Genomic DNA, 22,303 nt, shown 5'->3' on the forward strand with positions numbered 1-22,303 from the left:
TCAACGCCCTCTACAATTTCTCCTACATTATTTATTAAAGGGCCAACACTCAGTATTCATCTTTTTACTATTTATATAGTTAAAGAACTGTGTGTAAATATACTGTATATATGTCCCATCCTTGTGGTGTGATGACATCTAGTCCCCCTTGTGCTGCTGTATACAGTCAGGACTACAACACACCCTTACAGAGCATCCCTTCATACCCCAATTCTGCAGGCATCACCCCAATGTAGCAGCGCAGTCAACAGAAAGAAGAGACAGAAGAAATTTATTAAAACGGATGAGTGGCTATTCACACTGTATTAGCAGATATACTTCTGTCCAAAGCATATACAATATGTAATAAACCTCTGAAGAGGAGGGGGCGGTGCTGTGCGGCTAGCAGTCCGTAAGAGAAGTGTGTCCTTCTTCAACAAGAGAGTCTTTTTGGCAATAGTGATCTTCTAATATCTACAAATATGGTGACAGGATAGGCAGACAAATCAATAGAGTGGATGATGGGTGTGATGGAACAGGTTGGGGTCCTGCTGACTCTGCAGCATCTCTATAGGCCTACTCTGGCCATTGCTCATCAAACTGGGTAAGGGGTCTGCTGCTCTGTTGGCAAATACTGGACTTGACTTCTGCGGGAAATGCTTCTAGGTTTTGCTTTTCTCATGAAACAGAAGGTGGTTTTTAATTATTAAGACCACGTAAAGACATCACACTGAGGCCTTTTGGGTTGGTAATGGTGCTTATCCCGCAGACCTATTGCATACGATGGTCTTGGCAATAAAACTAGATGTTGGCAAAGTAAAACTGGAAAACCAAATGGAATGGGCGACAGTAAGAACAGGCAGAGCTGAGAGCTCTTGCCAGAAAGAGGTTTGGATATCTTCATTGAAACGTTGAGTTGACAAGAAGGGAAGACATGGTCCCCGATCCCACAAGGCTGTCTGACATTTCCAGCTTGTGAGCAAGACGGTAAACCATTATTCGGCTTTGAAGGGAATCCGCTTCACCCCGTAGTGAGTTCTTTGATGTTTCGCAACGTTGGACTGATTGGAAAAGCACTTCCCACACTCCGGGCATGGATATGGTTTCTCACCAGTGTGGACAACCTGATGCTTGATGAGATTAGATTTTATAGCAAAGCCCTTACCACATTCAGCGCACAGGAAAGGCCGCTCACCTGTGTGTATGCGCTGGTGTTTAACAAGGTTGGATTTGCTGGTAAAACCTTTTCCGCAGTCGGAACAACAAAAAGGTTTCTCCCCAGTGTGGATTATCTGATGCTTGACAAGATCTGAACTGCTTGTAAAACTTTTTCCACACTGGATGCAAGAATATGGCCTCTCTCCTGTGTGGATTCTCTGGTGTGCTACCAGATTTGTGTTGGTGGAGAAACATTTCCCACAGGAAGGGCAAGGGAATGGTTTCTCCCCTGTGTGCGTCCTCTGGTGGGCCACCAGCTCAGAGTTGCAGGTAAAATCCTTTCCGCAATCCGGACAGGAGACGACTCTTCCGGAGTGCATTCTCTGGTGCTTAACAATGCCCGACTTGCTGGTAAATGTTTTCCCGCACAGCGCACAGTCATAAAGTTTCCGAGAAGCTTCCTGAGACATAGAAGCTTGGTTGCCAAGGAAGAGAGACTCATAGTCAATGCGAACGAAGTCCGGCTGGGAGTTTTTCGCCCTGTCCTCAGGCTCATCCTTAACATGAGTTAAAGTGACATCTGTTTGAGTGTGCTCTGAACGCGTGTAGATTTTTGCCTCGAGCTCCTTCTCCATATTGATGGACATGTGCTCCTCCTGTGCTGGTTCGGGGCTTGTATCGGAGTTTATGAGCTTGCCTTCGTCCCCCGAGGCAGAGTTTTCTGCTACGTATCTAACCGGCTGCCCTTTCCGCTTCCGGGGCTTGCATATGCTTGTGTAGTGTCTCATTGGATTTATGCCAACTATGCTTTTAGTTTCACAAACCATCTTGTCAAGTGACTCAGTGAGATCTGCAAAAGAAGTAATGGATCAGATTTAGAAGTTACAATGGTGTAACTTTATCCCAGCAGCACACCCAATGGCGGGACCCACACAGGATTTTAGGGCTTCGTTTAAAGAGGATCTGTTACCAGAATATGCTGCCCTACTGTTCACTATATTCATGGTGCCAACGCTTACTACTGACTGCCAGCTACCATGTATGCAGGCAGATACATAGTGGAAGGAGGCTGGCGCACTCGCCTCATAACTGCCTCTACTGTATTCTGTCAGCTCGATTACCCAAATGGCACTACAGTAGACCTGTACCTATAATATACTGCCCCCTGGTTTCCGCTCAGCTGCCCATGCTCTTTTTCTTGCAATATTTTGTGCGAGATCTGCCATGGACCCGCCGACTGGAGCTTCCAACACAGATGTGAAGGCAGCCATAGTGAAATGTTTTTCCAATCTGTTTTTATTTTCGGATTGCAGATTTTTAAATTTCTATTTTATATACAAGTCTATGGGGGCGGCCATCTTGCATGTGCTAACATTAACAGCATGCAGAGATATGTTTTACAGCAGCCTCATGGGCCACTCACACGGAGGACAGGAGAAGGGGACCCATTGACTTCTATGCGAGGTTATTCCAGATATTTTAGAGGTCAATATGCAAGAGAAGGGAGAAAGAGAGCCGTAACTAACGTGAATAGGGTGATCCTGTGTCAGCTATAAAGAGACATTACCTCTCAGTGTAATCCTGCCTGTGATGTCAGTGAGATGACTGCTGAAAAGTTTTCTCTAGAGAACAGGAAGTGTCAGACTATTATTAGTCCTAGTGGCCAAAGTGAAAACTTTAAGACGCTAGGATTTCTTTTTAAATATATGTAGTGACATAGAAAATTAGGAAAACAACATGTTTACCATAACTGGATTTGTACACGGTGACATTAACGACACATTCCATTTAAATAGGATGGGATGTTCTCGTGACAAGCATAGATACATCAAAGACGGACTCCTTCCATGTGTATGGTGATGACTTATCTTACTCAGTGAACTTAGTGTTTGGTGGTTCTCCATGATCATCATGTCCATGTTACTATCTGGGTCGCGTCCTAAACGTTCCCACTCCTCCACAGTGAAGTTGAGAGTTACATCTTCATCTCCTCTCGGAACCTGACACCACAGAAAGCGATAAGATGGTCTACATTAGCCAATGGTCCAGAGACCGTCCTGGTTATTACAATGTCCCCGCAGGCCTCACCTCTCCGGTCAGCAGCTCAATGATCTTGTTAGTCAGTTCTAGGATCTTCTGCTCGCTGTTCTTCTCCTGTATCAGTGAGTGCGGAGGATGTACGGCAATGGAGCTTTGGCTACTGCATTCATTGGAGACCTTACCGTCTGGGGTTTGGTCAGAGGACCTCTTCACAACAATGTAATCCTAAGATGGAAACACAACACGGAGGCCATTAGAACAAGCTGCACACCGAGGATGCAATGTCTAACGTCTAGCCACATCTAGCCGGCCCATAGCCTACGTTCTGAAGCTCCTTGTGTGAAAACAATCCACTTGAGACGGTTTTCTCTACAATTGGTTTCAATTAACTTTACAATTGCTCTGAATGTACGGAGTCTCCTTTCCTCTTCACATTCGTCTACATTCCTCACCTTACGTTCATAACACAAGTCTTTCCATTTTCAGACACATCCACCAGCCAGGCATTCAATAATCCTAAGTGAGAATTGGGAGATCAGTGTTACTAACTAGTGCAATGCCCTTGGATCTCCCCATGCATTTAAAGCCACCGAACACCTGAAGCAAGCTCCAAAATGTGCTTTTCTTGCACCTATGTCATTTTTGTACTTCTATTTGCATGGTCACCCCGGACCCCATGATACTTTAAAGGCCACTCCAGTGAAAGATTTTTTCATTCATTATGTAGCTGAAACGCATGGCCTCATTCTCTTCAGATGATCATGTGATCTCATAGTAACATACGTTAGTATGTAAGGCTGAAAACAACTGGATTACTTACCGGTAACTGGTTTGCCATGAACCCATGGCAGCACCCATAACCCAACTGGAACTGCCAGGCGGGAACACCCACTGCCCCCTCAGTCTGTGGCAAGATCCCATGAGCCATTTCAGGCACTTGTTTGCTATATTTAATTTGTTTATTTAACCTTTTTTTATAATTATTATTTATACATTTACTTGCATCAGATTTTTTATGCACCTGCAACATATAATGGTGGGAATATAACAGTGCTGTCATGGGCTGGGGAAAACGGATTACCGGTAAGTAATCCTTTTGTTTCTCATGGCAGCACCCACAAGAAATTAAAGTAGATTACAGCTGCGGGAGGGGAATCCCTGCCCTACATATCTGCTCTATAGGGGCATTGGCTTCCTCTGCCCAGACCTAGTGTAACATGAAGGAGCCATCCCCCCTGCTGACCAATGGGCTCACTCGGTGGCCCTTAGTAGCCATCTTGCCCTTGTTCTGCTTGTTACTACCCTGAAGCTTTTCTCCACTCCCTGCTGGCCTCTATAGCCTTGAATGGACTTGAGCCCAATTCACTGCCGGCATACAAGATATCATTATTCCGAAAACAGACCCGGCTTCTCTTATTGTAGTCCGAGTACAGAGCTTCACAACCTCCGCATCCTCTGATGAGGGAGAACTGATCTGTAGCTTTCAATCCAGAAGAATCCCTAGACTGGTACATTGGTGGAAGGAAAGACTTTTTCCAATTTTCCTGCCAACCTAGACGGGACAAAATATCCATCAGCGTTAAAATTAGACTTTTTAATTGGTCTGTATAGTGACCTAGATGGCGGGAGATGGTCAGACACGGGAGGGTAGTCACATCCTCCTCTGATTTGGGCCCGCTGTTGTAGATGAAGGGCCGTGTTGTCAGTCTGCACTGCGACCCTTACAAAATGTTGTGACGAAGGGTAAATACGTATCTTTAGAGCGAGACACGTCATGACACAAGCCGTGCACAAATAATGGAGTGTGGATTTGTAGTAAGCAAGATTTCCATTGAAGTCCCTTAAAATCTATTATAGTGCGAGAAGACTTGACCTTTATCTAGATCTGTAACTGGACAACATAGCAACAGTGTGCAAGACTGAAAACCAGGTCTATGTCCACCTAGTTCAGCCTATCACCCCCAATGCTGGTTCAGAGGAAGGCAAAAAAAACCCGGGGTAAAAGCCAATTTTCCTCATTTAATGAGAAAACATTCCTTCCAGTTCCTAATTTGGTAATGAGAATAATCCGCGGATCACCGACCCTTCTAATCAGTGATGTAACATGTCATATTGTAACACTCCAAAAAGCCGTCCAGAACCTCTTATAGCCTTTTATTGTGTTCGCCATCCCCACGTCCTCAGGCAGAGAGTTCCACAGTCTCACTGCTCTTACAGTAAAGAACCCCCTTCCGTGTTGGTGATGAAACCTGCTTCCTTCTAGGCGTAGAGAGCTCCCCCTTGTTACAGTCGCAGTCCTTAAAAACAATCTTTTTATACTTCTAGTAAGACATTTTGTTTTAGTGTCTGACCTGGGATTTGTGAACTGCGGAGGATAGCCTTCCCTTATGTCCTTTACCCAGGTGCTGGCTGAAGTACTGTCCAACCAAAAGCTTGGAGTCATTGCTGGCTTTTATGAGGGGGATCAGACTGAATAACAGTCCTTTATTTTTGTTATCAGTTTTCCAATTTGTATTCCTCTTAAACCCGTGAGGGAGAGGAGGAAAGAAAACAAAGGCCTATTTTGCCTGAAAGGGCTCTGCTGTCCGAGAAAGCTCAACAATGGGAAACCCTTTTTCTTACCTGATGTCTTCTGTAAAATATCATCTAAGGCAGGGCCTAAAAGAAATTCCCCCTATAAGGAATGGCGCACAACTTCCCCTTTGAAGCTACAGCCCCGTTCCAGAATTTCACCGATAAAGCCCTACGAACCAAATTTGCCAACGCTGCTGCTCTCGTACGCCGCCTCCGGGCATCCACAATGAGGTTCACAGCTGGAACAGTAAAGCTCCCCTTTTGCTATCTTAGCTAGTGGTGCTTCCACCTTCGTGGCTCGACCCCAAGATGCTGCAGCCACCTGATCAAAAGGGTACTTGCTTTTCACGAATCTAGGCATGGAAAATCTTTTGTCTGGTTTCTTCCCTTTCTTATCAATAAGGGCTTTAATAATAGACTGAATAGGAACAACTTTAAACTTTTTAGGGCTAAGATCTTGTATTGACCTAGGTTCTTTAACCTCATCTATAGTCATGGCAGATAAGGTCAGCATCCTCTACCTGAAGTAAGGGTCTTCCTATTAGGAGAAACCACCAAACTCGTCAGCCTCAAACCTCGAGTCCGTAACATGTGGACACGATGATTTGGGCCTAGAGGTGGAGGCTTATTAAAATCTTCCATAGAATCTGTGACTTCAGATCTCAAAATATCTTTGAAATAAAAGAGACTCTACAGTTACAAAGACGACATAAGGATTTCTTCTAGGACTGAGAGAGCCTTCTACAGAGGGAACATTCCTGGTGCTTGGATTTAGCCAGAGCGTTTCTTGGAATTTCTCTAGGGCCCTAACAATAATCAGAATAAATGTACGTATAGTGTAGTGCTCAGAAAAGATGAAAAACATCATCCTAAAAGAGGAGAGAAGTTGGGGTACAACCCCCAAACTCCACAAGACTACTATGGTACCGTCAGGTCCTGGGTCAGAGTGTTCAGCCTGCTGCAGGCCATCAGTAGTGGACTGCGTATAGCGCTGTGGCGCTTCAACCTCCGAGGCATACCACGGCAGCGTTTCTGTAGTCACCACTAACGGGCAGGCTTCCAACAGAGAGGGAGCAAGAGAAGAGACCTCGCCCACCCCCACGCGATATCCAGCTCCACACCGCATTAATGGGGCAGAAAGGCAGGCCCCAGAGGCACCACCTACAACTGCCAGAAAGTGATCCCGGGGCACAGGAATGCAGGACCAGGAGCCATGGCGTACAGCCAGGGGAAAGAGGCAGTATCCCAGATTTTAACCAAGCCCATAGGGGAAAGAAGGGTTCTACAGTCCCATAAGAGATCCGGAGGATAATCCATCTAAACCTGCCCCATAGACAGGAAACAGGAACTGAGGAAGCAGTGGGAGGTCCCACCTTTAGAGAGCTTCAGGAGGAGGTCCTGTTTCCTGTCCGATGGTAGGCGGACTCTTTCATGGGTGTAAGGGAAAAACACATGTCCATCCAGCTTAGCCTATTACCCCCCAGTGTTGATCCAGAAAAAGGCAAAAAACTAAGGCAGAAGCCAATTTTCCTCATTTTAGGGGAAAACATTTCTGCCTGACTTCAAATTTGGCAACTGGGATAAAAACAGAATGTCAGTTCTGAGCAGTTTGGATTTACTTGGGGTAACGTGTTCAGTTTCTATATGGACTCACAGTTTATACTGCAGAAACTACTTAGGTGACACAAACACTCCTATCAGTTACTAATGATGATCACAGAGTTACTGTCACGCAGTTATAATAGAGGAGATCACAGCTCATCTTCCTGATTGTATAGGTATGATCCGTAGCTTATTTAGGTGAATACAGAATATAATATCACAGTTCTACCTTTAGCAGGCATGGCACAGTTCTACCTGCTCATATAATGCAGGGCTGATGCATCATGGGATTGATGTGAAAGAAAAAATCTCACTACCAAGATGATGCCTGATAAGTATCAGACAGGAGGCTGCACTGCATGGAAGTAACTACAATATATAGAACAGACCTCCAGAGTGTAACAGACAAGCAGGTGAGGAGGGCAGGAATGTAAAAAATGTTTTCTCTGGAGTGGCCCTTTAAAGGGGTTCTTAAGAACATCCGTAAGACAGGTTATCAATGTGTGCTAGCTGGGTGTCTGATCTCCGGAGCCCCTGCTGCATCCCCTTCACAGTTTACCATATGAGCATCTGTGCCTGGTAATACAGCTTGTATCCTGTTGGATTGGGGGGGGGGGGGGGTTCCCAGAGGTAAGAATCCCACCAATCAATGATTGATAGCAGGTTATCACCTACCCCACATGTATCGGTTACACAGACACGGTCCCCTTTGTTAATTCACAGTGATATCCACCAATCTCCAGTCTGTGAAATGCAGATTTTCTGCAGTTTATGGACCTTAAAATCCCACTTCTCACTAGTGTCTGCCAGGCCACGTCCCATAATGCCCACCATAATCACCTCTCCGGTCAACAGGTAGATGATCTCCAGGGTGAGGTTTAGGATCCTCTCGGGGATCTGACCTCTGTCCATCTTCTAGGAGTTGATGAGATCCCCCCTGTAATAAGTCTGATGCCCAGATACTTATCACCTGTAATATAAAAAAGGTAAGTTTGCCACACCAAACGTCTCCACTTTCTTGCTTCCCGTGGGTCTCTACAGAGGGTTGTCCGCAGACTATTCAAGCTCACCATGGACCATCGCTCTACTGGACGCTACCCGCGCTCACAGTACAATATGGCCAGCCCGCACACAGAGAAGGTGAAGGTAAAGCTAGCCGCAGGATAATACAGCAGCGGGCACACTTAAAGGGATTGTCTGGGCTTTTACTATGTTGAGGACCTCTATCTTTTCCTCAGGACTCCTGAGCCGCTGTCAACATCGCAGTGGCCCAGTTTGGTATTTGAAGTCAATGGGAGCCGTGGTTATAATAGCAAACCGGGCCACTGCAATACAGACAGCGTTTTAGACTGACAGAGGCCCAGCGATCCACTGATCGACAGGGATCCCAAGCAACGACCCTGACTGACCAGCAAGTGAGGACCTATGGCTGCAAAGCCACGCAGCCGGCACCGCTGACATGACAGGTCCTTTCTAAAATCTTCACTCTGCTCTTGACACACATACCCTCTAGGTCCACCACAGGGCCCAAAGAGAGGACGTGTTGTCATCCTTCCCCTTTATCATAGTAACATAGCATGTAAGGCCGAAAAGACGGTCCATCCAGCCTGCTAAAAGGTAGATCCAGGGATTATTCTGTCACTGTGGACTTGGGAAGGAATTCTTTCCCCAGGGTGGGGTAAATTGGGGAGGATGGGGGGTGGAAACAGGCTGAACTAGATGGACATAGGCTGAAGGGAGACTAACATACTAGTATGGCTGGCTCACAGCGGGGCGGCTGCAGGACATTCCTCTCCTCGCTCCCCCGCCCCTCTCCATTGACTTAACATAGCGGCCGTTCAGTACTGACCAGCTGCTATTTACAGTGAGCGATCAGCTCGTCGTCCAGTCCCATATGCTGCAGAAACGCTGGACGACGAGCTGATCGCTCACTGTAAATAGCAGCTGGTCAGTACTGAACGGCCGCTATGTTAAGTCAATGGAGAGGGGCGGGGGAGCGAGGAGAGGAATGTCCTGCAGCCGCCTGCTGTGAGCCAGCCATACTAGCTCCCCTGCAGCAGCACCGCAGCCAGTATGCGCGGGGGCGAGGGGCAGGCATCGTTTGCTCGACATTCGTCCTGTCTAAAGAAACCCTGTTATTATATATTACACCCCAATATTGATTCAGAGGAAGGCAAAAAACCCCAATAAGGTAATGGCCAATTTTCCTCATTTAAGGGAAAAAATTCCTTCCTGACTCCAATCTGGCAATCAGAATAATCCCCGGATCACCGACCCTCCTGAAGTAATTAGTCATATAACATGTTATATTGTAACACTCAAGAAAGGCGTCCAGAACCTCTTATATCGTATCACCATCAACACGTACTCAGGAGAGAGTTCCATAGTCTCACTGCTCTTACAGTAAAGAATCCCTTCTATGTCTGAAGAAAACTTATATCCTCTTGAAGTAGAAAGCGCCCCTTTGTTACAGTCCTGGGTATAATAGATGATTGAGAGATCTCTCTACTGACCCCTGATATATTATACATAGTTATTAGAGCGCCCCCTTGTTACAGTCCTGGGTATAAACAGATGATGGGAGAGATCTCTCTACTGACCCCTGATATATTATACATAGTTATTAGAGCGCCCCTTTGTTACAGTCCTGGGTATAGTAGATGATTGAGAGATCTCTCTACTGACCCCAGATATACTATACATACTTATTATAGCGCCCCCTTGTTACAGTCCTGGGTATAATAGATGATGGGAGAGATCTCTGTACTAACCCCTGATATATTATACATAGTTATTAGAGCGCCCCCTTGTTACAGTCCTGGGTATAAACAGATGATGGGAGAGATCTCTCTACTGACCCCTGATATATTATACATAGTTATTAGAGCGCCCCTTTGTTACAGTCCTGGGTATAGTAGATGATTGAGAGATCTCTCTACTGACCCCAGATATACTATACATACTTATTATAGCGCCCCCTTGTTACATTCCTGAATATAATAGATGATGGGAGAGATCTCTGTACTGACCCCCTGATATATCTATACATAGTTATTAGAGCGCCCCCTTGTTACAGTCCTGGCTATAATAGATGATGGGAGAGATCTCTGTACTGACCCCTGATATATCTATACATAGTTATTAGAGCACCCCCTTGTTACAGTCCTGGGTATAATAGATGATGGGAGAGATCTCTGTACTGACCCCTGATATATCTATACATAGTTATTAGAGCGCCCCCTTGTTACACTCCTGGGTATAATAGATGATTGAGAGATCTCTCTACTGACCCCCGATATACTATACATAGTTATTATAGCGCCCCCTTGTTAGAGTCCTGGATATAATAGATGATGGGAGAGATCTCTGTACTGACCCCTGATATATATACATAGTTATTAGAGCACCCCCTTGTTACAGTCCTGGGTATAATAGATGATGGGAGAGATCTCTGTACTGACCATTGATATAATATACATAATTATTAGAGCGCCCCCTTGTTACAGTCCTGGGTATAATAGATGATGGGAGAGATCTCTGTACTGTCCTCTGATATATAATACATGGTTATTAGAGCACCCCCTTGTTACAGTCCTGGGTATAATAGATGATGGGAGAGATCTCTGTACTGACCCCCTGATATATTATACATAGTTATTAGAGCGCCCCCTTGCTACAGTGCTGGGTATAATAGATGATGGTAGAGATCTCTGTACTGTCCCTGATGTATTATACATAGTTATTAGAGCGCCCCCTTGTTACAGTCCTGGGTATAATAGGTGATGGGAGAGATCTCTGTACTGTCCCTGATGTATTATACATAGTTATTAGAGCGCCCCCCTTGTAACAGTCCTGGGTATAATAGGTGATGGTAGAGATCTCTGTACTGACCCCTGATATATCCATACATAGTTATTAGAGCGCCCCCTTGTTACAGTCCTGGGTATAATAGATGATTGAGAGATCTCTGCATTGACCCCTGATATATTATACATAGTTATTAGAGCGCCCCCTTGTTACAGTCCTGGGTATAATAGATGATGGGAGAGATCTCTGTATTGTCCACTGATATATCTATACATAGTTATTAGAGCGCCCCCTTGTTACAGTCCTGGTTATAATAGGTGATGGGAGATACCTCTGTACTGACCCCTGATATATTCATACATAGTTATTAGAGCGCCCCCTTGTTACGGTCCTGGGTATAATAGATGATAGGAGAGATCTCTGCACTGATCCCTGATATATTTATACATAGTTATTAGAGCGCCCCCTTGTTACAGTCCTGGGTATAATAGGTGATGGGAGAGATCTCTGTACTGACCCCTGATATATCTATACATAGTTATTAGAGCGCCCCCTTGTTACAGTCCTGGGTATAATAGGTGATGGTAGAGATCTCTGTATTGTCCACTGATATATTTATACATAGTTATTAGAGCGCCCGCTTGTTACAGTCCTGGGTATAATAGGTGATGGTAGAGATCTCTGTATTGTCCACTAATATATTTATACATAGTTATTAGAGCGCCCCCCGGTGAACGTCGTCTGAAAAAAAAAAAATAAAGAGCACCAGAAATGCGTTTTTCAGTCATCCTGTCTCCCAGAAAAAATGCAATAAAAAGCGGTCAAAAAGTCGTATGTATTCCGAATTAGCACTAATGGAAACTACCGGACATCCCGCAAAAAATGAGTCGTCACACATCGGTCAACGGAAAAATAAAAAAGTTATCATGTGCAGAAGATGGCGGCAGAAAATAATGAAAAAAATTATGTCTTTGAAAAAAAATAAAAGTATTACAGAAAAACAACAACTTTATAAGTTTAGCCTCGCAGTAATCGCAGCGACCCGCAGAATAAAGGTATCGGGTCGTTTTGGGTCTGTTTGTGCGCCGCAGAAACAAGACGCACTGAAAGATGGCGGGACTTCAGGTTTTTTCATTTTACTCCACTCAGAATGTTAATGTTTTTCAGTACAATAAATAGCAGAAAACTACAAGTCGTCATACAGCGACGGCGAAATAAGGGGCTACGAGTTATTAGAAGGGGGGAGGAAACACTAAAATGGGAAAAAAAGGGGGCCGCGTAATTAAGAGGTTAAATAGCACCGTTAACGGTCCGACGGGTGCAGATGGAAAATCAGAGTTATTAAAAATGTCAGCGACTGATAGTAAGAGCGTGATTTACAGGGTAATAACCGTACACAGGCGGCGGCGCGCCAATCACTAATGGTACAGAGAGAACGAGCGACCCTCATGAGAAGACCCTGAGACCCGCAGCGACGTCCCCAAAAGGGCCCGCAGCGACGTCCCCAAAAGGACCCGCAGCGACGTCACCAAAAGGACCCGCAGCGACGTCACCAAAAGGACCCGCAGCGACGTCACCAAAAGGACCCGCAGCGACGTCACCAAAAGGACCCGCAGCGACGTCACCAAAAGGACCCGCAGCGACGTCACCAAAAGGACCCGCAGCGACGTCACCAAAAGGGCCCGCAGCGACGTCACCAAAAGGGCCCGCAGCGACGTCCCCAAAGGGCCCGCAGCGACGTCCCCAAAGGGCCCGCAGCGACGTCCCCAAAGGGCCCGCAGCGACGTCCCCAAAGGGCCCGCAGCGACGTCACCAGAACCCCCCAGACCCGCAGCGACGTCACCAGAACCCCCCCAGACCCGCAGCGACGTCACCAGAACCCCCCCAGACCCGCAGCGACGTCACCAGAACCCCCCCAGACCCGCAGCGACGTCACCAAAAGACCCCTCAGACCCGCAGCGACGTCACCAGAAGACCCCTCAGACCCGCAGCGACGTCACCAGAAGACCCCTCAGACCCGCAGCGACGTCACCAGAAGACCCCTCAGACCCGCAGCGACGTCACCAAAAGACCCCTCAGACCCGCAGCGACGTCACCAAAAGACCCCTCAGACCCGCAGCGACGTCACCAAAAGACCCCTCAGACCCGCAGCGACGTCACCAAAAGACCCCTCAGACCCGCAGCGACGTCACCAAAAGACCCCTCAGACCCGCAGCGACGTCACCAAAAGACCCCTCAGACCCGCAGCGACGTCACCAAAAGACCCCTCAGACCCGCAGCGACGTCACCAAAAGACCCCTCAGACCCGCAGCGACGTCACCAAAAGACCCCTCAGACCCGCAGCGACGTCACCAAAAGACCCCTCAGACCCGCAGCGACGTCACCAAAAGACCCCTCAGACCCGCAGCGACGTCACCAAAAGACCCCTCAGACCCGCAGCGACGTCACCAAAAGACCCCTCAGACCCGCAGCGACGTCACCAGAAGACCCCTCAGACCCGCAGCGACGTCACCAAAAGACCCCTCAGACCCGCAGCGACGTCACCAAAAGACCCCTCAGACCCGCAGCGACGTCACCAGAAGACCCCTCAGACCCGCAGCGACGTCACCAAAAGACCCCTCAGACCCGCAGCGACGTCACCAAAAGACCCCTCAGACCCGCAGCGACGTCACCAGAAGACCCCTCAGACCCGCAGCGACGTCACCAGAAGACCCCTCAGACCCGCAGCGACGTCACCAGAAGACCCCCAGACCCGCAGCGACGTCACCAAAAGACCCCTCAGACCCGCAGCGACGTCACCAAAAGACCCCTCAGACCCGCAGCGACGTCACCAGAAGACCCCTCAGACCCGCAGCGACGTCACCAGAAGACCCCTCAGACCCGCAGCGACGTCACCAGAAGACCCCCAGACCCGCAGCGACGTCACCAAAAGACCCCCAGACCCGCAGCGACGTCACCAAAAGACCCCTCAGACCCGCAGCGACGTCACCAGAAGACCCCTCAGACCCGCAGCGACGTCACCAGAAGACCCCTCAGACCCGCAGCGACGTCACCAGAAGACCCCTCAGACCCGCAGCGACGTCACCAGAAGATCCCTCAGACCCGCAGCGATGTCACCAGAAGATCCCTCAGACCCGCAGCGATGTCACCAGAAGATCCCTCAGACCCGCAGCGACGTCACCAGAAGACCCCTCAGACCCGCACTGAGGATGGTGGGGGCAGCATTATATGAGGGGACTGTCCTGCTGCTGGAACCGGGGCTTCAGTCAAGGGGGAGGGGATTATGAACAGTCCCAAACATCAGTCCATGTTGGCCCAAAGCCTTAAGGCCGCGGCTGAAGAAGAAGTTCTCCTTTCAGCACAACGACCCAAAGCGAACGAACAAATCACCAAGAGAACGGCGTCACCAGAAGACCACAGCCAAAGCTGGACCTGAACCCCACTGATCTGGGGGTGACCTGTAGAGGGCGCTACACACCAGATGGCCTCAGAGTCTGACAGATGTGGAGCGGGCAAGGATTGTCAAGATGTGCCGTACTGACAGCCACCGACCCCTAGAGCCCGCCTGCTGGCATCGGGTCCCGGGGGGTCAGCAGGAGTAGCTGTAGGCCGCGGCACGAATACCCTCCTGAACGGCGCCACATGGGAGGTGGTCCGCACCGCGGTCAGTCAAGGATCTCGCAGCGTCTTCTATCTTTCTTGCACCTCGGAACGCCTCGTTCATTGTTTTCAATGGGACCATAAAATACGCAGGATGCGTACGCCGCGCAATGCGGATCGCGACTTCACAGAAATAATGGCACAAAAAAGCCTCACATCTGCATAAAAACACACGGACAGTGCGGCACGGCGGTCGCCCGGGTAGGTCGCCCACGGGGCGCATATTTATGCAATCACGTTATTTTACGGCTTTCTTTTTAAATTCTACACCCTTTGGTTTGCTCTCCCTGTGGCGGCACACCGAGGGGGGGGGATAGTATATAGCAGGTATATAAGGGCACCAGGGAGGATACACATAGGTGAAGAGAGGGGGATACTAAGTATAATGACAGGGGGGTGTATATACATATAGTGGATGTATCATATAAGCAATATATACAGCTGTATACAGAGGGGTGAGGAGGTATATAGGGGGTGGGCGACTATAGCAGCTGTATACAGAGGGGAAAGGAGGCCATGGCAGCTGTATACAGAGGGGTGAGGAGGCCAGAGCAGCTGTATACAGAGGGGAAAGGAGGCCAGAGCAGCTGTATACAGAGGGGAAAGGAGGCCAGAGCAGCTGTATACAGAGGGGTGAGGAGGTATATAGGGGGTGGGCGACTATAGCAGCTGTATACAGAGGGGAAAGGAGGCCATGGCAGCTGTATACAGAGGGGTGAGGAGGTATATAGGGGGTGGGCGACTATAGCAGCTGTATACAGAGGGGAAAGGAGGCCATGGCAGCTGTATACAGAGGGGTGAGGAGGTATATAGGGGGTGGACGACTATAGCAGCTGTATACAGAGGGGAAAGGAGGCCATGGCAGCTGTATACAGAGGGGTGAGGAGGTATACAGAGGGGTGAGGAGGCCAGAGCAGCTGTATACAGAGGGGTGAGAAGGCATATAGGGGGTGAGGAGGCCATGGCAGCTGTATACAGAGGGAAAAGGAGGCCATGGCAGCTGTATACAGAGGGGAAGGGAGGTATATAGGGGGTGGGCAACTATAGCAGCTGTATACAGAGGGGAAAGGAGGTATATAGGGGGTGGGCGACTATAGCAGCTGTATACAGAGGGGAAGGGAGATATATAGGGGGTGGGCGACTATAGCAGCTGTATACAGAGGGGAAAGGAGGCCATGGCAGCTGTATACAGAGGGGAAAGGAGGTATATAGGGGGTGGGCGGCCATAGCAGCTATATACAGAGAGGTGACGAGGTATATAGGAGGTGGCCGGACACAGCAGCTGTATACAGAGGGGTGAGGAGGTATATAAGGAGTGGCCCGCCATAGCAGCTATATACAGAGAGGTGAGGAGGTATATAGGGGGTAGACGGACATGGCAGCTGTATACAGAGGGGAGAGAAGGTATATAGGGGGTGAGGATGCCATAGCAGCTGTAAACAGAGGGGTGAGGGGGTATATAGGGGGTAGCCGGCCAAAGCCGCTATATACAGAGGGGTGAGGAGGTATATAGGGGGTGGGCGGCCATAGCAGCTGTATACAGAGGGGTGAGGAGATATATAGGGGGTGAGGAGGCAATAGCAGCTGTATACAGAGGGGTGAGGAGGTATATAGGGGGTGGGCAGCCATAGCAGCTGTATGCAGAGGGGTGAGGAGGCAATAGCAGCTGTATACAGAGGGGTGAGGAGGTATATAGGGGGTGGGCAGCCATAGCAGCTGTATACAGAGGGGTGAGGAGGTATATAGGGGGTGGCCGGCCACAGCAGCTGTATACAGAGGGGTGAGGAGGTATATAGGGAGTGGCCCGCCATAGCAGCTATATACAGAGAGGTGAGGAGGTATATAGGGGGTAAACGGACATGGCAGCTGTATACAGAGGGGAGAGAAGGTATATAGGGGGTGAGGATGCCATAGCAGCTGTAAACAGAGGGGTGAGGGGGTATATAGGGGGTAGCCGGCCAAAGCCACTATATACAGAGGGGTGAGGAGGTATATAGGGGGTGGGCGGCCATAGCAGCTATATACAGAGGGGTGAGGAGGTATATAGGGGTTGGTCGGCTATAGCAGCTATATACAGAGGGGTGAGGAGGTATATAGGGGTTGGGCGACTATAGCAGCTGTATACAGAGGGGAAAGGAGGCCATGGCGGCTGTATACAGAGGGGTGAGGAGGTATACAGAGGGGTGAGGAGGTATATAGGGGTTGGCCGGCCATAGCAGCTATATACAGAGAGGTGAGGAGGTATATGGGGGGTTGCCGGCCATAGCAGCTGTATACAGAGGGGGAGAGGAGGTATATAGGGGGTGGGCGGCCATAGCAGCTGTATACAGAGGGGTGAGGAGGTATACAGGAGGTGGCAGGGCACAGCAGCTGTATACAGAGAGGAATGGAGGTATATAAGGGGTGGGCGGCCATAGCAGCTGTATACAGTGGGGTGAGGCGGTATAGAGGAGGTGAGGAGGCGATAGCAGCTGTATACAGAGAGGTGAGGAGGTATATAGGGGGTGGGGGCCATAGCAGCTGTATACAGAGGGGTGAGGCGGTATATAGGGGGTGGGGGCCATAGCAGCTGTATGCATAGGGGGAAGTGGAGGTATATAGGGGGTGGCCGGCTATAATAGCTGTATACAGAGGGGTGAGGAGGTATATAGGGGGTGGGCGGCCATAACAGCTGTATACAGAGGGGGGAGTGAAGGTATATAGGGGGTGGCCGGCTATAGTAGCTGTATACAGAGGGGTGTAGGTGGTATATAGAGGGTGAAGAGGCCATAGTAGCTGTATACAGAAGGGGGAGAGGAGGTATATAGGGGTTGGCGGCCACAGCAGCTATATACAGAGGGGGGAGTGGAGGTATATAGGGGGTGGCCGGCTATAGTAGCTGTATAAAGAGGGGTGAGGATGTATGTAGTGGGTGGGCGGCCATACCAGCTGTATACAGAGGGGGGAGTGGAGGTATATAGGGGGTGGGCGGCCATACCAGCTGTATACAGAGGGGTGAGTGGGTATATAGGGGGTGGCCGGCCACAGCAGCTATATACAGGGGGGGAAGGAGGCTATAGCAGCTGTATACATAGTGAGGAGGCTATAGCAGCTGTATACAGAGTGGTGAGGAGGCTATAGCAGCTGTATACAGAGGGGTGAGGAGGCTATAGCAGCTGTATACAGAGGGGTGAGGAGGCTATAGCAGCTGTATACAGAGGGGTGAGGAGGTATATAGGGGGTGAGGAGACCATAGCAGCTATATACAGAGGGTTGAGGAGGTATATAGGGGCTGGCCGGGCCGTAGCAGCTGTATACAGAGTGGTGAGGAAGTATATAGGGGGTGAGGAGGCGATAGCAGCTGTATACAGAAGGGTGAGGAGGTATATAGGGGGTGGCCGACCACAGCAGCTATATACAGAGGGGTGAGGAGATATATAGGGGGTGAGGAGGCGATAGCAGCTGTATACAGAAGGGTGAGGAGGTATATAGGGGGTAGACGGACATGGCAGCTGTATACAGAGGGGTGAGGAGGTATATAGGGGGTGAGGAGGCCATAGCAGCTATATACAGAGGGGTGAGGAGGTATATAGGGGGTGGCCCACCACAGCAGCTGTATATAGGGGGGAGAGGAGGTATATAGATGGTGAGGAGGCCATAGCAGCTGTATACAGAGGGGTGAGGTATATAGGGGGTGGGCGGCCATAGCAGCTATATACAGAGGGGTGAGGAGGTATATAGAGGGTGAAGAGGCCATAGTAGCTGTATACAGAGGGGGGAGAGGAGGTATATAGGGGATGGGCGGCGATAGCAGCTGTATACAGAGGGGTGAGGAGGTATATAGGGGGTGGGTGGCCATAGCAGCTGTATACACAGGGGTGAGGAGGTATATAGGGGGTGGGCAGCCATAGCAGCTGTATACAGAGGGGTGAGGAGGTGTATAGGGGGTGGGCAGCCATAGCAGCTGTATACAGAGGGGTGAGGAGGTATATAGAGGGTGAAGAGGCCATAGTAACTGTATACAGAGGGGGGTGAGGAGGTATATAGGGGGTGGGTGGCCATAGCAGCTGTATACAGAGGGGTGAGGAGGTATATAGGGGGTGGGCAGCCATAGCAGCTGTATACAGAGGGGTGAGGAGGTATATAGGGGGTGGCCGGCTATAGTAGCTGTATACAGAGAGGAGAGGAGGTATATAGGGGGTGGCCGGCTATAGTAGCTGTATACAGAGGGATGAGGAGGTATATAGGGGGTGGCCGGCTATAGTAGCTGTATACAGAGAGGGGAGAGGAGGTATATAGGGGGTGGGCAGCCATAGCAGATGTATACAGAGGGGGGAGAGGAGGTATATAGGGGGTGGGTGCCCATAGCAGCTGTATACAGAGGAGTGAGGACGTATATAGGGGGTGGGCAGCCATAGCAGCTGTATACAGAGGGGTGAGGAGGTATATAGGGGGTGGACGGCCATAGCAGCTGTATACAGAGGGGTGAGGAGGTATATAGGGGGTGGACGGCCATAGAAGCTATATACAGAGGGGTGAGGAGGTATATAGAGGGTGAAGAGGCCATAGTAGCTGTATACAAAGAGGGGAGAGGAGGTATATAGGGGGTGGGCGGCCACAGCAGCTGTATACAGAGGGGTGAGGAGGTATATAGGGGGTGGGTGGCCACAGCAGCTGTATATAGGGGGTAGCCACCTATAGTAGCTGTATACAGAGGGGTGAGGAGGTATATAGAGGGTGAAGAGACCATAGCAGCTGTATAAAGAGGGGTGAGGAGGTATATAGGGGATGGGCGGCGATAGCAGCTGTATACAGAGGGGTGAGGAGGTATATAGGGGGTGAAGAGGCCATAGTAGCTGTATACAGAGCGGGGAGAGGAGGTATATAGGGGGTGGGCGGCCATAGCAGCTGTATACAGAGGGGTGAGGAGGTATATAGGGGGTGGGCAGCCATAGCAGCTGTATACAGAGGGGTGAGGAGGTATATAGAGGGTGGGTGGCCACAGCAGCTGTATACAGAGGGGTGAGGAGGTATATAGGGGGTGGCTGGCTATAGTAGCTGTATACAGAGGGGTGAGGAGGTATATAGGGGGTGGGCGGCGATAGCAGCTGTATACAGAGGGGTGAGGAGGTATATAGGGGGTGGGCAGCCATAGCAGCTGTATACAGAGGGGTGAGGAGGTATATAGGGGGTGGGCAGCCATAGCAGCTGTATACAGAGGGGTGAGGAGGTATATAGGTGGTGAGGAGGTGATAGCAGCTGTATACAGAGGGATGAGGAAGTATATAGGGGGTGGCCAGCCATTGCAGCAGTATACAGAGGGGGGAGAGGAGATTACAGAGGTGGTGAGGAGTTATACAGGGGGTGGCCGGCCACAGCAGCTGTATACAGGGGGGTAAGGAGGTATATAGAGGGTGAGGCGGCCATAGTAGCTGTATACAGAGGGGGGAGAGGAGGTATATAGGGGGAAGGGCGGCCACAGCAGCTATATACATATGGGGGAGTGGAGTTATATAGGGGTTGGCCGGCTATAGTAGCTGTATACAGAGGGGGGAAAGGAGGTATATAGAGGGTGAATAGGCCATAATAGCTGTATATAGAGGGGGGAGAGGAGGTATATAGGGGGTGGGCGGCGATAGTAGCTGTATACAGAGGGGTGAGGAGGTATATAGGGGGTGAAGAGGCCACAGTAGCTGTATACAGAGGGGTGAGGAGGTATATAGGGGGTGGGTGGCCACAGCAGCTGTATATAGGGGGTGGCCACCTATAGTAGCTGTATACAGAGGGGTGAGGAGGTATATAGAGGGTGAATAGGCCATAATAGCTGTATATAGAGGGGGGAGAGGAGGTATATAGGGGGTGGGCGGCGATAGCAGCTGTATACAGAGGGGTGAGGAGGTATATAGGGGGTGGGCGGCGATAGTAGCTGTATACAGAGGGGTGAGGAGGTATATAGGGGGTGGGTGGCCATAGCAGCTGTATACAGAGGGGTGAGGAGGTATATAGGGGGTGGGCAGCCATAGCAGCTGTATACAGAGGGGTGAGGAGGTATATAGGGGGTGGGCGGCCATAGCAGCTGTATACAGAGAGGTGAGGAGGTATATAGAGGGTGAAGAGGCCATAGTAGCTGTATACAGAGGGGTGAGGAGGTATATAGGGGGTGGGCGGCGATAGCAGCTGTATATAGGGGGTGAGGAGGTATATAGGGGGTGGGCAGCCATAGCAGCTGTATACAGAGGGGTGAGGAGGTATATAGGGGGTGGGCAGCCATAGCAGCTGTATACAGAGAGGTGAGGAGGTATATAGGGGGTGAAGAGGCCATAGCAGCTGTATACAGAGGGGTGAGGAGGTATATAGAGGGTGAAGAGGCCATAGTAGCTGTATACAGAGGGGTGAGGAGGTATATAGGGGGTGGGCGGCGATAGCAGCTGTATATAGGGGGTGAGGAGGTATATAGGGGGTGGGCAGCCATAGCAGCTGTATACAGAGGGGTGAGGAGGCATATAGGGGGTGGGCAGCCACAGCAGCTGTATACAGAGAGGTGAGGAGGTATATAGGGGGTGAAGAGGCCATAGCAGCTGTATACAGAGGGGTGAGGAGGTATATAGAGGGTGAAGAGGCCATAGTAGCTGTATACAGAGGGGTGAGGAGGTATATAGGGGGTGGGCGGCGATAGCAGCTGTATATAGGGGGTGAGGAGGTATATAGGGGGTGGGCAGCCATAGCAGCTGTATACAGAGGGGTGAGGAGGTATATAGGGGGTGGGCAGCCATAGCAGCTGTATACAGAGGGGTGAGGAGGTATATAGGGGGTGGGCAGCCATAGCAGCTGTATACAGAGGGGTGAGGAGGTATATAGGGGGTGGGCAGCCATAGCAGCTGTATACAGAGAGGTGAGGAGGTATATAGGGGGTGAAGAGGCCATAGCAGCTGTATACAGAGGGGTGAGGAGGTATATAGGGGGTGGGCAGCCATAGCAGCTGTATACAGAGAGGTGAGGGGGTATATAGGGAGTGGCCGGCTATAGAAGCTGTATACAGAGGGGTGAGGAGGTATATAGGGGGTGGCCGGCTATAGCAGCTGTATACAAAGAGGTGAGGGGGTATATAGGGGGTGGGCAGCTGTATACAGAGGGGTGAGGAGGTATATAGAGGGTGGGCAGCCATAGCAGCTGTATACAGAGGGGTGAGGCGGTATATAGGGGGTAGGCAGCCATAGCAGCTGTATACAGAGGGGTGAGGCGGTATATAGGGGGTAGGCACACATGTACTATACATACCGCTCACACTACTGACCTGTTCTCCCCTTTATCCGCAGCCCAGGAGCGGGAGGATGAACCGGAAGCAGTCCCTGCTAGTCCTGCCCAGTGACCCGACGCCCAGACCGGGCTACGACAAGATGGCCGCTGCGCCCTGTGGGCATATTAGCTTTTTCTATACCACTTCTGTCCTATCCAGCAATTTCAACAACCTGATTGGTTGTTTGGGTTGGCTGATTCATCGCCC

General features: G+C 49.9%; 1 protein-coding gene across 2 annotated transcripts; it reads right to left on the reverse strand.

Annotated features, from left to right (window-relative positions):
- Positions 1 to 254: 254 nt before the first annotated feature.
- LOC136588513 (zinc finger protein 1 homolog) lies at positions 255 to 22,301 on the reverse strand. 2 transcript variants are annotated; one of them, XM_066587796.1, is made up of 5 exons: positions 22,094 to 22,301; positions 8,194 to 8,323; positions 3,226 to 3,402; positions 3,011 to 3,137; positions 255 to 1,987 (listed from the first exon to the last, which is right to left on the reverse strand). In XM_066587796.1, exons 2-5 carry the CDS (start codon positions 8,263 to 8,265, stop codon positions 975 to 977), a joined length of 1,389 nt encoding a protein of 462 aa, XP_066443893.1. In that variant the 5' UTR covers positions 8,266 to 8,323; positions 22,094 to 22,301; the 3' UTR covers positions 255 to 974. The 2 variants fall into 2 exon arrangements, with proteins under 2 accessions (XP_066443893.1, XP_066443894.1); XM_066587797.1 differs by having other exon boundaries at positions 22,078 to 22,301.
- Positions 22,302 to 22,303: the final 2 nt, after the last annotated feature.

The sequence above is a fragment of the Eleutherodactylus coqui genome, chromosome 13 (genome assembly GCF_035609145.1).
Source record: "Eleutherodactylus coqui strain aEleCoq1 chromosome 13, aEleCoq1.hap1, whole genome shotgun sequence".
Taxonomy (NCBI): Eukaryota; Metazoa; Chordata; class Amphibia; order Anura; family Eleutherodactylidae; genus Eleutherodactylus; species Eleutherodactylus coqui.

Coding starts and splice junctions, on each gene's coding strand:
- LOC136588513 (XM_066587796.1), bottom strand. CDS start 8,265: ATGGACAGAGGTCAGATCCCCGAGAGGATCCTAAACCTCACCCTGGAG. Junction 3,138..3,225: donor TTGAGCTGCTGACCGGAGAG/GTGAGGCCTGCG, acceptor CTGTGGTGTCAG/GTTCCGAGAGGAGATGAAGA. Junction 1,988..3,010: donor CCAAACACTAAGTTCACTGA/GTAAGATAAGTC, acceptor CTTCTTTTGCAG/ATCTCACTGAGTCACTTGAC.